The sequence below is a fragment of the Schistocerca cancellata genome, chromosome 9, assembly GCF_023864275.1.
Source record: "Schistocerca cancellata isolate TAMUIC-IGC-003103 chromosome 9, iqSchCanc2.1, whole genome shotgun sequence".
NCBI classification, from domain to species: domain Eukaryota; kingdom Metazoa; phylum Arthropoda; class Insecta; order Orthoptera; family Acrididae; genus Schistocerca; species Schistocerca cancellata.
In genome coordinates this window covers 12,915,949-12,929,664 of record NC_064634.1, presented here as the reverse complement: position 1 = coordinate 12,929,664, position 13,716 = coordinate 12,915,949, and the positions used below count along the sequence as shown (strand labels likewise).

At 45.0% G+C, this 13,716-nt stretch overlaps 1 protein-coding gene across 1 annotated transcript in view; it reads right to left on the bottom strand.

Annotated features, from left to right (window-relative positions):
- Nucleotides 1-13,716, bottom strand: part of LOC126101594 (uncharacterized) — a 69,723-nt gene that overhangs the window by 8,065 nt on the left and 47,942 nt on the right. Inside the window, exon 5 of the mRNA XM_049912272.1 lies at nt 11,367-11,459. Coding sequence (XP_049768229.1) covers nt 11,391-11,459 — 69 coding nt within the window. The 3' untranslated portion in view covers nt 11,367-11,390. The remainder of the gene's footprint in view (nt 1-11,366; nt 11,460-13,716) is intronic.

Here is a 13,716-nt window from a genome sequence, read left to right as displayed (position 1 = left end):
TGGAAGAGCATTTATTGTGGGTAAGGCAAGTGTTTAAGTGGCTACCTGTGGCACAACTAACACTCAATTTAAAAAAGTCTCACTTTTTACTCATAGAAGCATATTGTTTAGACCTCATTATTAGTTGTGAGAGAGCCGAAACTAATCCAAGGATATTCAAGATTTTATGGCACTATGTACAGAAAAAGAGTTGTAGTCTTTCTTGGTCCTGACGAATTATCACCGAAAGTTTGTACCAAAATCTGTGGAAATAGTATAGCCGTTCACTCATCTATCAGCAGAGTACAAAGATGCATTCAGTCAATTGAAAGAACTGTTAAGAACTGACCGACATTAGTCTTCCCAAACTATGAGAAAGAATTTATCATGTGATTCAAGCTATCATGTACTCGGCTGTGTATTAAGTCAGGAAGTGCATATGTCAGAACATCCAGTCGCCTATGCCACACAACATTTAAATGGAGAGGAAAAGAATTACTTAACAGGGGAGAAATAGATGCTGAGTCTCATATAATGCATAACATATTTTCTATGTTATTTGTATTGGACAAGATGAAACTGATATGGTTTTTAGGTTTAAAACATCCATCGAGCGGTGGGCAATAAAACTCAATGACTTTGATTTTCAGGTGATTCATCGATCCAGCAAGTCACGGGGAAATTCTGATGGGTTGATACAGGAACTTTGTGTGGGATGTTGAATAGGTTCTATCTCTCCAGTGAGGCAGAAGTCACAAGCAGCTGACGCAGACTGTAAGCTATTTGCGACGTGAACATAATTCATCGTGCATGATGGAGTGTTATGTAAACAAACAAAACTCGGACCTTGTGTTGTGGTAACAGCTACATTCCAAAATGAAATGTTACAACAGGCATATGAACATCTATTAGCAGTGCGTGGAGGTCGAAGAACAGAACAATTTGTAGCTGAACAATATTGGTAGCAAACATGTAAGTAGGACATAGAACAGTGTGGAAAGAAATGTGTGTAATATGCACAATGGGGTGAATTAAGTCATTAGTGTATACCGCTGCTGAGATTACCAGAGGTCAGAAAACCATTTGAGATGAACGATTTGAACATCTTTCATCCTCTTTGGCAGACGCTTGCAAGTAATGGTAATGTATTAGCGATAACATATCACTTTTGGCACTTTGTAGAAATGATAGCTATTTTAAGTCAACAATATGACAAAGTGGCGCAAGCCATGGTTAATAATTAGTGCTCCAGAGGCGTTGATTGTGGGAAAAAATACTAACTGCATGTTGAAACTGACAAGCAGTTTTGTCTTGTGGTACGAATCCGTAAATTAAGAACAAACATTTTACACCCACAAGCAAATGGCAGAACACAACAGGTTCTAGGATGATAGGCAAAATGTTGAGTCATTATGTCAACGGTCATCATAATGACTGGGATGGCCATTATCTTACATAGTGGCAGCATACAATTCAAAAGTTGGCGAGAGTATGGGTCTATCACCTCACGAGCTAGTGTACAGGCGAAAGATCCCATCACCAGTTGAGATAGTGAAACCCAGAGCGGAGGAAAATGGTGCATCAGTGGGGAAAGCTTACAGACAGTATAGCAACGTATGCAAAAGCAAATACAAAGCCCCTAGAGTGACAAAGGAACAACCTAATACGAAGCTGCATACGTACCGTGTAAGTCAATCGCTGATGTTGACAAGTATTTAACCCCAAAAGGGAAAACTAAAAAATAAAAATTATGCTCGTTACCAAGGTCTGTATCAACTGCCTCAGGTGACCTCACCAGGTTCTAGGCGCTTCAGTCTGGAACCGGGCGGCCACCACGGTCGCAGGTTCGAATCCTGCCCCGGGCATGGATGTGTGTGATGTCCTTAGGTTAGTTAGGTTTAAGTAGTTCTAAGTTCTAGCGGACTGATGACCTCAGATGTTAAGTAGATATGCCTTTGTTAGCAATACGTTTCTACAATTTAAATATATCAAATCACCAAACTCTTTGAGGATACTCATACTTTTGGAATAGCACTGACCACTTGCTCATTTGTGTAGTTTGCTGAAAACTGAAGAGTCAAAGAAACTGATACACGTACCACGTACCTAATATCACGTGGGGCACTGTGAGCGCGCAGAAGTACCGAAACACGACGTGGCATGAACTAGACTAATGCCTCAAGTTGTGATGGATGGAACTGACAACATGAATCCTGCAGGGTGGTCCATAAATCCGTAAGAGTACGAGGGGATAGAGATCTCTTCTGAACTACAAGCGGAGAGGTATCCCAGATACGCTCAGTAACATTCATGTCTGGGAAGTTTGATGGCCACTGGAAGTGTTTAAACTCATAAGAATTTTCCTGGGCCACTCTGTGGCAATTCTGGACGTGTTGGGTGTCGTATTGTCCTGCTAGAATTGCCATGTCCGTCGGAATGTACAATTGACATGAATGGACGCAGGTGATCAGACAGGGTGCTTACGTGCGTGCCATCTATCACAGTCGTTTGTAGACGCATCAGGGGTCCCAATACACACGCCATACACCGTCACGGAGCCTCCACCACCTTAAAGAGTCCCCTGCTGTCATGCAGGGTCCATGGATTCATGAGGTTGTTTCCATACCCGTACACGTCCATCCAATCGATACAATTTGAAACGAGACTCGTCCGACCAGGCAACATGTTTACAGTCATCAACAGTTCAATGTCGGTGTTGACGGGCCCAGGCGAGGCGTAAAGCTTTGTGACGTGCAGTCATCGAGGGTACACGAGTGGCCCTTCGGCTCCGAAAGCCCATATTGATGATGATTCGTTTCGTTGAATGGTTCCGCACGCTGACACTTGTTGACGGCCCAGCATTGAAATCTGCAGCAATTTGCGGAAGGGTTTCATTTCTGTCACGTTGAACGATTCTCTTCAGACGACGTTTGTCCCATTCTTGCAGGATCCTTTTCCGGCCGCAGCGATGTCGGAGATTTTTTGTTTTACCGGATTCGTGATATTCACGGTACACTCGTGAAATGGTCGTACGGGAAAATCCCCACTTCATCGCTACCTCGGAGATGCTGTGTCCCATCGGTCATACGCCGACCATATCACCACGTTCAAAGTCACGTAAGTTTTCATAACCTGCCATTGTAGCACCAATAACCGTCCTGACAAATGCGCCACACACTTGTTGTCTTATACAGGCGTAGCCGACCTGTAGCGCCGAACTCTGCCTTTTTACATATCTCTATATTTGAATACGAATGTCTATACCAGTTTCTTTGGCGTTTTAGTGTATAATTAGTTTATTAATGCTGATACTGTTTATGCAACTACTGAAATTCTTTTTCTGGTCACGAAGAGCGAATTAAAGCATTGTTATTCGTCGGGATCTGGCGATTGTCTCTACCTCTCAGTGGAAATGTGGAATCCACATGCATATAGTGTTTCGTTTTTTACCATTTAAGCACTCCATCTTCTTCGTTAGTACATTATATTTTTCAGTTATTTATATCTGTATAGCTTTTTGTTTATTCTCTTTTCAAGAATAATGCCCAATTCAATAACTAGTGAGCCATTAGCCGCTGAGAATATATCATCTTGATTTCAGGTCGCAAAAAGGGAGACACGATTCATAGTGAGGGCAGTGAATAAGGAAGTAAGGAATATTCTAAAGAACCATGGCAGCAAAGGAAAACCAGGGTTATCTGCGTTCTGTACGATAATTTCCACAGGTGTGGTCCGTTTCTGTCCCTCGTAAAAAGCGTTCAAGATCTAAAGCACATAAGTTTCACTGTGATTACTTGTTCATTTTATGAACTATTGTACTTTTTTTTTTTGGTTCTAATAAAACCCCATGTCATTCCAAGCATGTGTGTCAATTTGTACCTCTCTATCTACATTATTCCGTGATTTATTCAGTTTCTAAATTTATACTGACTTTTTGATCACCCGGCATATTAACTTCCTCAAGACTGTCTCTTAGTGGTTCATGGTGTGGGTTCCTGTAGTCATGTCCTAGTTCATGAACCACGGGCAACGTATGAGTGGCCAAGTAAGTGGTCCCGACAGTCGGGATACCAGTTACTTTGGAATAAGGCTGGGCATCTCGGACATATTCTGAGTCGTGGTCACCTTGTGCTCATACGGCAAAGACTACCAAATCCACCGGTTAGTCCCTCAGCCGTTAGGGGTAAAACCCAATGGGACTCGGGGCAAGTAAGGCTAGCAACCTGCTTCCCTGGTACTTTAAATATGATGCTGGCAACAATCAGAGCAAAATGCCTCGGACCTTTGGAGGTGACGGAGTCCCACCTCTAACATCCCCATACAAGTAATCACAGTGAAACTTACGTGCTTTAGATCTTGAACGCTTTTTACGAGGGACAGAAACGGACCACACCTGTAGAAATTATCGTACAGAACGCAGATAACCCCGGTTTTCCTTTGCTGCCATGGTTCTTTAGAATATTCCTTACTTCCTTATTCACTGCCCTCACTATGAATCGTGTCTCCCTTTTTGCGATCTGAAATCAAGATGATATATTCTCAGCGGCTAATGGCTCACTAGTTATTGAATTGGGCATTATTCTTGAAAAGAGAATAAACAAAAAGCTATACAGATATAAATAACTGAAAAATATAACGTAATAACGAAAAAGATGGATTGCTTAAATGGTAAAAAACGAAACACTACTCAGTGACAATAAAATTCAGTATGCAGCAGGCCAATATTTGGGCGCCGTGAACGCCAGTTGTTGTGGCGCTGCCTCAGCGTTCTGCTGCCTCGGTCGTCGGTATACGTTACCCGCTGCCCACTAGCCTCGTCCAGCTAATGGTCCGCCGCCATCGGAGTGCTGTGTCAAAGACAGCTAATAATAAACGGTGTTCTGCTGAGAAAGCCTTCTCGACCACCCCGCTCGCCACGGTATGGGAGGGTCCACCCCACAAGCGCGGACCTCTGCACGCTTCTCACGTGGCAACAATGGTGGCGTCTGGCTGTAGCACTGTGAAGGCTTCCTAGTATTTGAATGAAATACTTATCTGGGAATACAGTGACGAAAGTCGAAGCAAACTTATTAATAAATCTGTTGAATTTAGAGGTGACATTGGCATACAAATTTAATCGCACTCAGTATTTTTTATCTTTCCTCTAAATTCTGTCATTGCTTTGTCATCAATAATCCTCATTGTTTTCTTTGGGTGTTTCTCGTCTGTTCATACACTCCTGGAAATTGAAATAAGAACACCGTGAATTCATTGTCCCAGGAAGGGGAAACTCTATTGACACATTCCTGGGGTCAGATACATCACATGATCACACTGACAGAACCACAGGCACATAGACACAGGCAAAAGAGCACGCACAATGTCGGCACTAGTACAGTGTATATCCACCTTTCGCAGCAATGCAGGCTGCTATTCTCCCATGGAGACGATCGTAGAGATGCTGGATGTAGTCCTGTGGAACGGTTTGCCATGCCATTTCCACCTGGCGCCTCAGTTGGACCAGCGTTCGTGCTGGACGTGCAGACCGCGTGAGACGACGCTTCATCCAGTCCCAAACATGCTCAATGGGGGACAGATCCGGAGATCTTGCTGGCCAGGGTAGTTGACTTACACCTTCTAGAGCACGTTGGGTGGCACGGGATACATGCGGATGTGCATTGTCCTGTTGGAACAGCAAGTTCCCTTGCCGGTCTAGGAATGGTAGAACGATGGGTCGATGACGGTTTGGATGTACCGTGCACTATTCAGTGTCCCCTTGACGATCACCAGTGGTGTACGGCCAGTGTAGGAGATCGCTCCCCACACCATGATGCCGGGTGTTGGCCCTGTGTGCCTCGGTCGTATGCAGTCCTGATTGTGGCGCTCACCTGCACGACGCCAAACACGCATACGACCATCATTGGCACCAAGGCAGAAGCGACTCTCATCGCTGAAGACGACACGTCTCCATTCGTCCCTCCATTCACGCCTGTCGCGACACCACTGGAGGCGGGCTGCACGATGTTGGGGCGTGAGCGCAAGACGGCCTAACGGTGTGCGGGACCGTAGCCCAGCTTCATGGAGACGGTTGCGAATGGTCCTCGCCGATACCCCAGGAGCAACAGTGTCCCTAATTTGCTGGGAAGTGGCGGTGCGGTCCCCTACGGCACTGCGTAGGATCCTACGGTCTTGGCGTGCATCCGTGCGTCGCTGCGGTCCGGTCCCAGGTCGACGGGCACGTGCACCTTCCGCCGACCACTGGCGACAACATCGATGTACTGTGGAGACCTCACGCCCCACGTGTTGAGCAATTCGGCGGTACGTCCACCCGGCCTCCCGCATGCCCACTATACGCCCTCGCTCAAAGTCCGTCAACTGCACATACGGTTCACGTCCACGCTGTCGCGGCATGCTACCAGTGTTAAAGACTGCGATGGAGCTCCGTATGCCACGGCAAACCGGCTGACACTGACGGCGGCGGTGCACAAATGCTGCGCAGCTAGCGCCATTCGACGGCCAACACCGCGGTTCCTGGTGTGTCCGCTGTGCCGTGCGTGTGATCATTGCTTGTACAGCCCTCTCGCAGTGTCCGGAGCAAGTATGGTGGGTCTGACACACCGGTGTCAATGTGTTCTTTTTTCCATTTCCAGGAGTGTATAATTAAGCTAACTAATCTGAGCAACTGTGTACCATGATCTGACAATCCATTCCGTATCAGGATCTGAACAGAATTTACTTATTTATATATATTTTTTAAAACTTTATGTACATTTTTATGAATGTGATAACTTCTTCCTTTTCCATATTCAATCTACATGAATATTCATGTAATCTACCGGGTGATCAAAAAGTCAGTATAAATTTGAAAACTTAATAAACCACGGAATAATGTAGATAGAGAGGTAAAAATTGACACATATGCTGGGAATGACATGGGGTTTTGTTAGAACAAAAAAAAAAAAAACAAGGTTTACAAAATGTCCGACAGATAGCGCTGGACAGCAAAACGTCAGTGACTGCGCATGACAATCGTGTATAAAAGGAGCTGTAATGAGAGAGAGAATAAGATGCGCCAGCAATCGCAGCATGTTGACGTTACCTGAAAAGGCGCTTTTAGTAAAGCTGTATTATCAGAATGGGGAATGTGCTGGTTCAGCGTTACGATCCTATCGCCATAGGAAGGGGATTCGAACGGGTAAAGGTCCGTTGACAAATGCAGCAGTGGTGAGAATGATTTCGAAGTTCGAAGCCACGGGTTGTTTAGACGATAGACCCCGTAGTGGCCGACCGAGCACAAGGCGTAATGCTGCTGAGACAGTTCAGGAAGAAATGGAGACTGTATCGGGTTCGTCTATGCACGGGGAAGTCAGCGCTCGTGCAGTCGCACGTAGCACCGGCATTCCGTACACTGCTGTTTGGTTGGCACTGAGGCGTACCCTCCGATGCTATCCGTACAAAATCCATCGGCATCGTGAACTGTTACCTGGCGATTTAGTGAAACAGAGGGCATTTGCGGTGCGGGCGTTTCAAAAGATGGCGGAAGATGACGATTGGTTGAGTAACGCGTTGTGGACCGACGAAGCTCATTTCACTCTCCGAGAGTCTGTCAGCGCCCACAACTCCAGAATTTGGGCTACCGAGAATCCTAGAACGGTCGTGGAAACTCCATTGCACGACGAGAAAGTGGCGGTACGGGTTGGATTTACCACATCTACCGTTATCGGGCCTTTTCTCTTCGAGGAAATGTGTGATTCTGGTTTTGTAACTGCTACCGTGACGGGTGAGAGGTACGCCGATATGTTACAGAATCGCATCACCCCCAGCCTGGCTGATAAACACCTGCTGGAACGTACGATGTTTATCTAGGATGGCGCTCCATCCCATATTGCTAGACGCGTGAAAGATCTCTTGCGCGCGTCGTTTGGTGATGATCGTGTGCTCAGGATCCACTTTCGTCATGCTTGGCCTCCCAGGTCCCCAGACCTCAGTCCGTGCGATTATTGGCTTTGGGGTTACCTGAAGTCGCAAGTCTGTCGCGATCGACCGACACTTATAGGGATTCTGAAAGACAACATCCGACGCCAATGCCTCATCATAACTCCGGACATGCTTTACAGTACTGCTCACAACACTATTCCTCTGCTACAGCTATTGTTGAGGAATGATGGTGGACATATTGAGCCTTTCCTGTAAAGAACGTCATCTTTGCTTTGTCTTACTTTGTTATGCTAATTATTGCTATTATGATCAGATGAAGCGCCATCTGTCGGACATTTTATGAACTATTGTATTTTTTTTTGGTTCTAATAAAACCCCATGTCATTCCAAGCATGTGTGTCAATTTGTACCTCTCTATCTACATTATTCCGTGATTTATTTAGTTTCCAAATTTATACTGACTTTTTGATCACCCGGCATATTAACTTCCTTAAGACTGTCTCTCTGTGTTGTTATAGCTTACTGAGATGCACTAATGATATCAGTCCTTTTCCAACCACTAGAAGAAGCCCCGTGAGAGCAAGTCGCAAGTTCAGTCTTTGAAAGTGTTTTGTTAACAATTATGACAGTAAAAATATTAGCTGCTAATGATTCACCAAGTGAATCAGGAGGGCGACACAAACTGAGTGGCCGGGAGGTGCAGAGATCAACCTTCTGTGCGATGCATGTATTACGCAAAATGGGCATCACCGACATTCAAGAAATATTCAGAACAAACCATTAAATTGCACCACCGAACGAAAAATGACGCAACACAGTGATAACAAAGGTTCGCACCGGAAAGTTTGCAGGCGAACCCCTTAGGAGTTACAACCCATGCAGGACGTTCAGCGAGGTATCGCCTCTTAAAGAGTGCGTATAGAGTCATATTGGTGTAACGGGGTGATGAGAAGTGACGTCATGTGATGGCATGCAACCGAATGCGAAACAGTCTGACGTGGAGCTTGTCGTGAAACTCGCTGTGCTTTAAGGAGCAGCTGCTGACAGCGCGATAATGTGTATTGTAGGCGCGGAAAAATCGAACATCCAGAGGTTGAATCTATCCATTGGTTCCAAGTGGTATGAACTGAAATGTCACAAATTTTTTTCAGGAGGCAAGTAGGTTACTCTAAAGGAGTATGATTTTTATACACAGACCAGGAATCACGCAAAAGCAAGCTGTGTTGATCAGCTAATGGCCAAGAGCAGTGCTCATACTATAGTTATGGATCTCTCACGACCACTTTCCCACGCTTGCTTGCTGTGACGTAAATATTCCGTACTGCCCTTGCAAGATCACGCACATGAGATTAGAGCCCACACAGAGGCATACCGACAATCCTTCTTTCCACGAACAATACGAGACTGGAATAGATGGGAGAACCGATAGAGGTACTCAAGGTACCCTCCGCCACACACCGTCAGGTGGCTTGCGGAGTATGGATGTAGATGTAGATGTAGATGAGAATCGTAGGGGGCAGAGCACCTTCAACTTCTCACAGCACAATAAATAACTTTCCAGTCAATTTACTGTCCAGATTAACAATCGGCATGATTGTATACGAGTGCGTTAAGGCATTGATGCTAATTGATCTTGATATAATTCTCTTGGACCTCTGATTTCCAGGCTTTCTTTCACATGCATTTCCTGTTCAAATCCCGATTGCTCGGAGTTGAAAACAAATTCCATACTGAACGATTGGATAAGTTTATTTACCTCATCAACAAATTTTCAGGCAACTTCCGCAGTTTGCTGCGCATCGTCAGGTTGACGCTTTGTTTGAAACTTCGTTATCTTACGTCTTCCAACTGCTCTGTCTATCGTTGCCATTGCTCTGCTTTCTATCAACACCACTAGTGCCGTAGCTCCGTTGTGAGTTGCTCGCCCACCACGCAGTTGGACTACTCTCCGTAGCCTCAAACTGTGCTCGCTATTGCAGACCTCCAGTTCCTCCCCTTTTGCCATTAGCAGATATTGTGGCATCATGGCAGACAACATGTGGGTAGTCGGATGCCGTAAACATCACAGGCCTTTCGCGACGTCGCGCTCAAGCGGTCGCTTGTAAGATTCTTAAAGAAACTAACAAGTTATTTACTTTATTCAACCCACCCCCATCCCTAACACTACGATGAAGTAATTTGATACCAGTTTCACTTTATTCTTTGTGATGAACTGAGAGTACCTCCCAGCTTTTCTTACGTACTGTCAGTCTGAATTATGAATTTAGCCTAAAACTGTTCTCTCACCTGGCTCAATAACCGCTTTATATGCTGGTGGACCCTATCATGCATCCGATAATAGCTACTACCTTGTGTTTACCGCTCCTATAAAAGTACAAGACATAAGAAATGCATCCTATCATCGTATATGATCCACTCAAACTGAACGAACGTGAAGAATCGCAGCCATCCAAAGGAGCCGACCCACCTCTGTATTTTCTCTTTTTACGACAGAGGTAGACAACGCAGGGCTGTTCGTGGCTCCACAGGGCCTCCACAGCTACATTTACAGTAGCTGCTCCATTTTATACAGGTCTATGCTAATAACGTACTGTACGCTTTTATCCTGGTTGTTTCTAGACCCCTAATAGCAGCCCGTTATCATCTTTGCTAACAACCGTACACGTTCATCTTAAGTTTTCTGTTACGTGGCTAAGACCAGCAGTTGGTTTCTCATTTGTGCACTACTTTCCTGAGCCCAATTTCTCTTGTTGATGTTGCTCCATTCCTCTCCAGTAACAGCTATCCAACAGCACATCTCTTGGTTTCCTATTCTGCTTTCTCCTGATTTATCTTTAAGGTTACCAGCATTGTTCTGCTACTCTCTGCATACCTCTAAATCTGTACGAGTGTGTTCCTTTTCTAGCACTGGTAATACAGGAAATATACTGTATTTAGAATCTGTTAACAAAACTTTTGCCCATTCGTCCTCTGTTAATTTTTCGGAGCAGCCCTTCTGTCAACCACCAACTTTAACCGTTACAATTCAAATTTCGTAAGTTCGAACTCTGGCTGAAGGGCAGGAGGCTAATTTTCCTATACCTCGATTTTCTGATAGTTCTGGGATACTTTAAAATTTCGTGGAAGAGTCTCATTGATCTGTTCTGCATTATTTAAATACAAATACTCCATAGCAGTTTAAAACTAGTCCATTACTGATGCAGTTTCTAAGCCGTGCATGTTTTGTTAATGGAGACTCGTAAGCAATCGAATGAAGTAGCTACTGTATTGAACAGAGAGCTAATGTCTATGGGTGTGGGAACACTACCTTCTGTCAGAAGGTGACGGAAACATGTGCATGTTTCCAGTGCGTGTGAAAAACTGACATCAAGTCATGGAAAGTAGGTCACTGCAAGTGTCTGCGGGGCAACACAGCATCACATTTCGGTGTAAAGCTATCGACAGCAGGTATTTTAATATCCAACACTTACTTGACGATTTTTCTTGTGCTGTTTCTAGTTGACGCTGTATGCACTTACGACGATGGTGACCGGATCAGATGTCAATGCTGGGTTACCGCTGTCCTGCAGAAAGTAAAAGATGTACAGTTAGAAGCATGACAAGGTCTCGGAGAATAAGAATATTTGCCATCAACCTGTTCATTGAATTAGCTCAAAGTTTTGCGTGATGGTATCCATGTATAAATTAATAGTGATGATCGGGTCGCGTCAGGTTCGAGTGCAGACTCAATATTTTGAACACTTCTTTATTACCAGCGACTGAGAACCAGGACCGATGTGTGTGAGGTTGGGCATCACAACCACAGACGCACATACAGTAAACTTCTGACAAAGTGTCTGGTGCATACGTTCGAAAGCTCGAGTTTTAATTCTGACGTGATGCGGCTTCAAGGGAAACACCATTTTAGACGTGCCTGTTGAAATAACCCACGTGTGACACATGACGATACAAACTATGGCCGTTTGATTCAAACTGAAGCCGTCGCTGCCATGGCGCAGTAGGGCCACTTTCAAATCATGCAGCAGCAGTACTGAACAGGAAACACTATCATTTGCCGAAAAGCCTCGGGAGATACAATTACCCGTTCGCTTTCGAAGACCACAGGTAATTACATAACTGTTGCGGGCTGACGATTTTGGGCACAAGAACATTTTTTGAGGGTACGCCACAGATTTTTGAATGGGGAGTGTCCTATCACTTAGTTGATCATTACGTTGGCACTTATTTTCAGATTAGGTTTTTTCTTTGTGTTAGCCCAAGTTTGGTCTTTTTCACGATCAATAAGTCATGGGAAGGGTGCTCTTCAGCTCGTATATTTGAGAAATAAAAGAAAAGAGAAACATTTATTTTTACCTCAAAAATTTTGAACAGAAGTAGATGATTAACAAATAACTTGCTGTATTCAATTTAATAAAACAATAGCACGTTGTGAAGCAAATATGACGAGAAAATTATTCTAACAATTTTTCTGTTTTGAAGTCTGCTTTCTATGTTCCAGAAACGTACCCTTATACTCAGACACAGCCTTATCCGCAAACTGCTTCTGTTTCCCGTTTATTTGAAAATAATTTTCTGTAAGTACACTACTGGCCATTGAAAATTGCTACACCAAGAAGAAATGGAGACGATAAACGGGTGTTCATTGGACAAATATATTATACTAGAACTGACATGTGACTACGTTTTCACGCAATTTGGGTGCATAGATCCTGAGAAATCAGTACCCAGAACAACCACCTCTGGCCGTAATAACGGCCTTGATACGCCTGGGCATTGAGTCAAACAAAGCTTCGATACCGTGTACAGGTACAGCTGCCCATGCAGCTTCAACACGATACCACAGTTCATCAGGAGTAGTGACTGGCGTATTGTGACGAGCCAGTTGCTCGGCCACCATTGACCAGACGTTTTCAATTGGTGAGAGATCTGGAGAATGTGCTGGCCAGGGCAGCAGTCGAACATTTTCTGTATCCAGAAAGGCCCGTACAGGACCTGCAACATGCGGTCGTGCATTATCATGCTGAAATATAGGGTTTCGCAGGGATTGAATGAAGGGTAGAGCCACGGGTCGTAACACATCTGAAATGTAACATCCACTGTTCAAAGTGCCGTCAATGCGAACAAGAGGTGACGGAGACGTGTAAACAACGGCACCCCATACCATCAGGCCGGGTGATACGCCAGTATGGCGATGACGAATACACGCTTCCAATGTGCGTTCACCGAGATATCGCCAAACACGGATGCGACCATCATAATGCTGTAAACAGAACCTGGATTCATCCGAAAAAATGACGTTCTGCCATTCGTGCACCGAGGTTCGTCGTTCAGTACACCATCGCAGGCGCTCTGTCTGTGATGCAGTGTCAAGGGTAACCGCAGCCATGATCTCCGAGCTGATAGTCCATGCTGCTGCAAACGTCGTCTAACTGTTCGTGCACATGGTTGTTGCCTTGCAAACGTCCCCATCTGTTGACTCAGGGATCGACACGTGGCTGCACGATGCGTTACAGCCATGCGGATAAGATGCCTGTCATCTCGACTGCTAGTGATACGAGGCCGTCGAGATCCAGCACGGCGTTCCGTATTACCCTCCCGAAACCACCGATTCCATATTCTGCTAACAGTAATTAGATCTCGACCAACGCGAGCAGCAATGTCGCGATACGATAAACCGCAATCGCGATAGGCTACAATCCGACCTTTGTTAAAGGTCGGAAACGTGGTGGTACGCATTTCTCCTCCTTACACGAAGCATCACAACAACGCTTCACCAGGCAACACCGGTCAACTGCTGTTTGTGTATAAAAAATCGGTTGG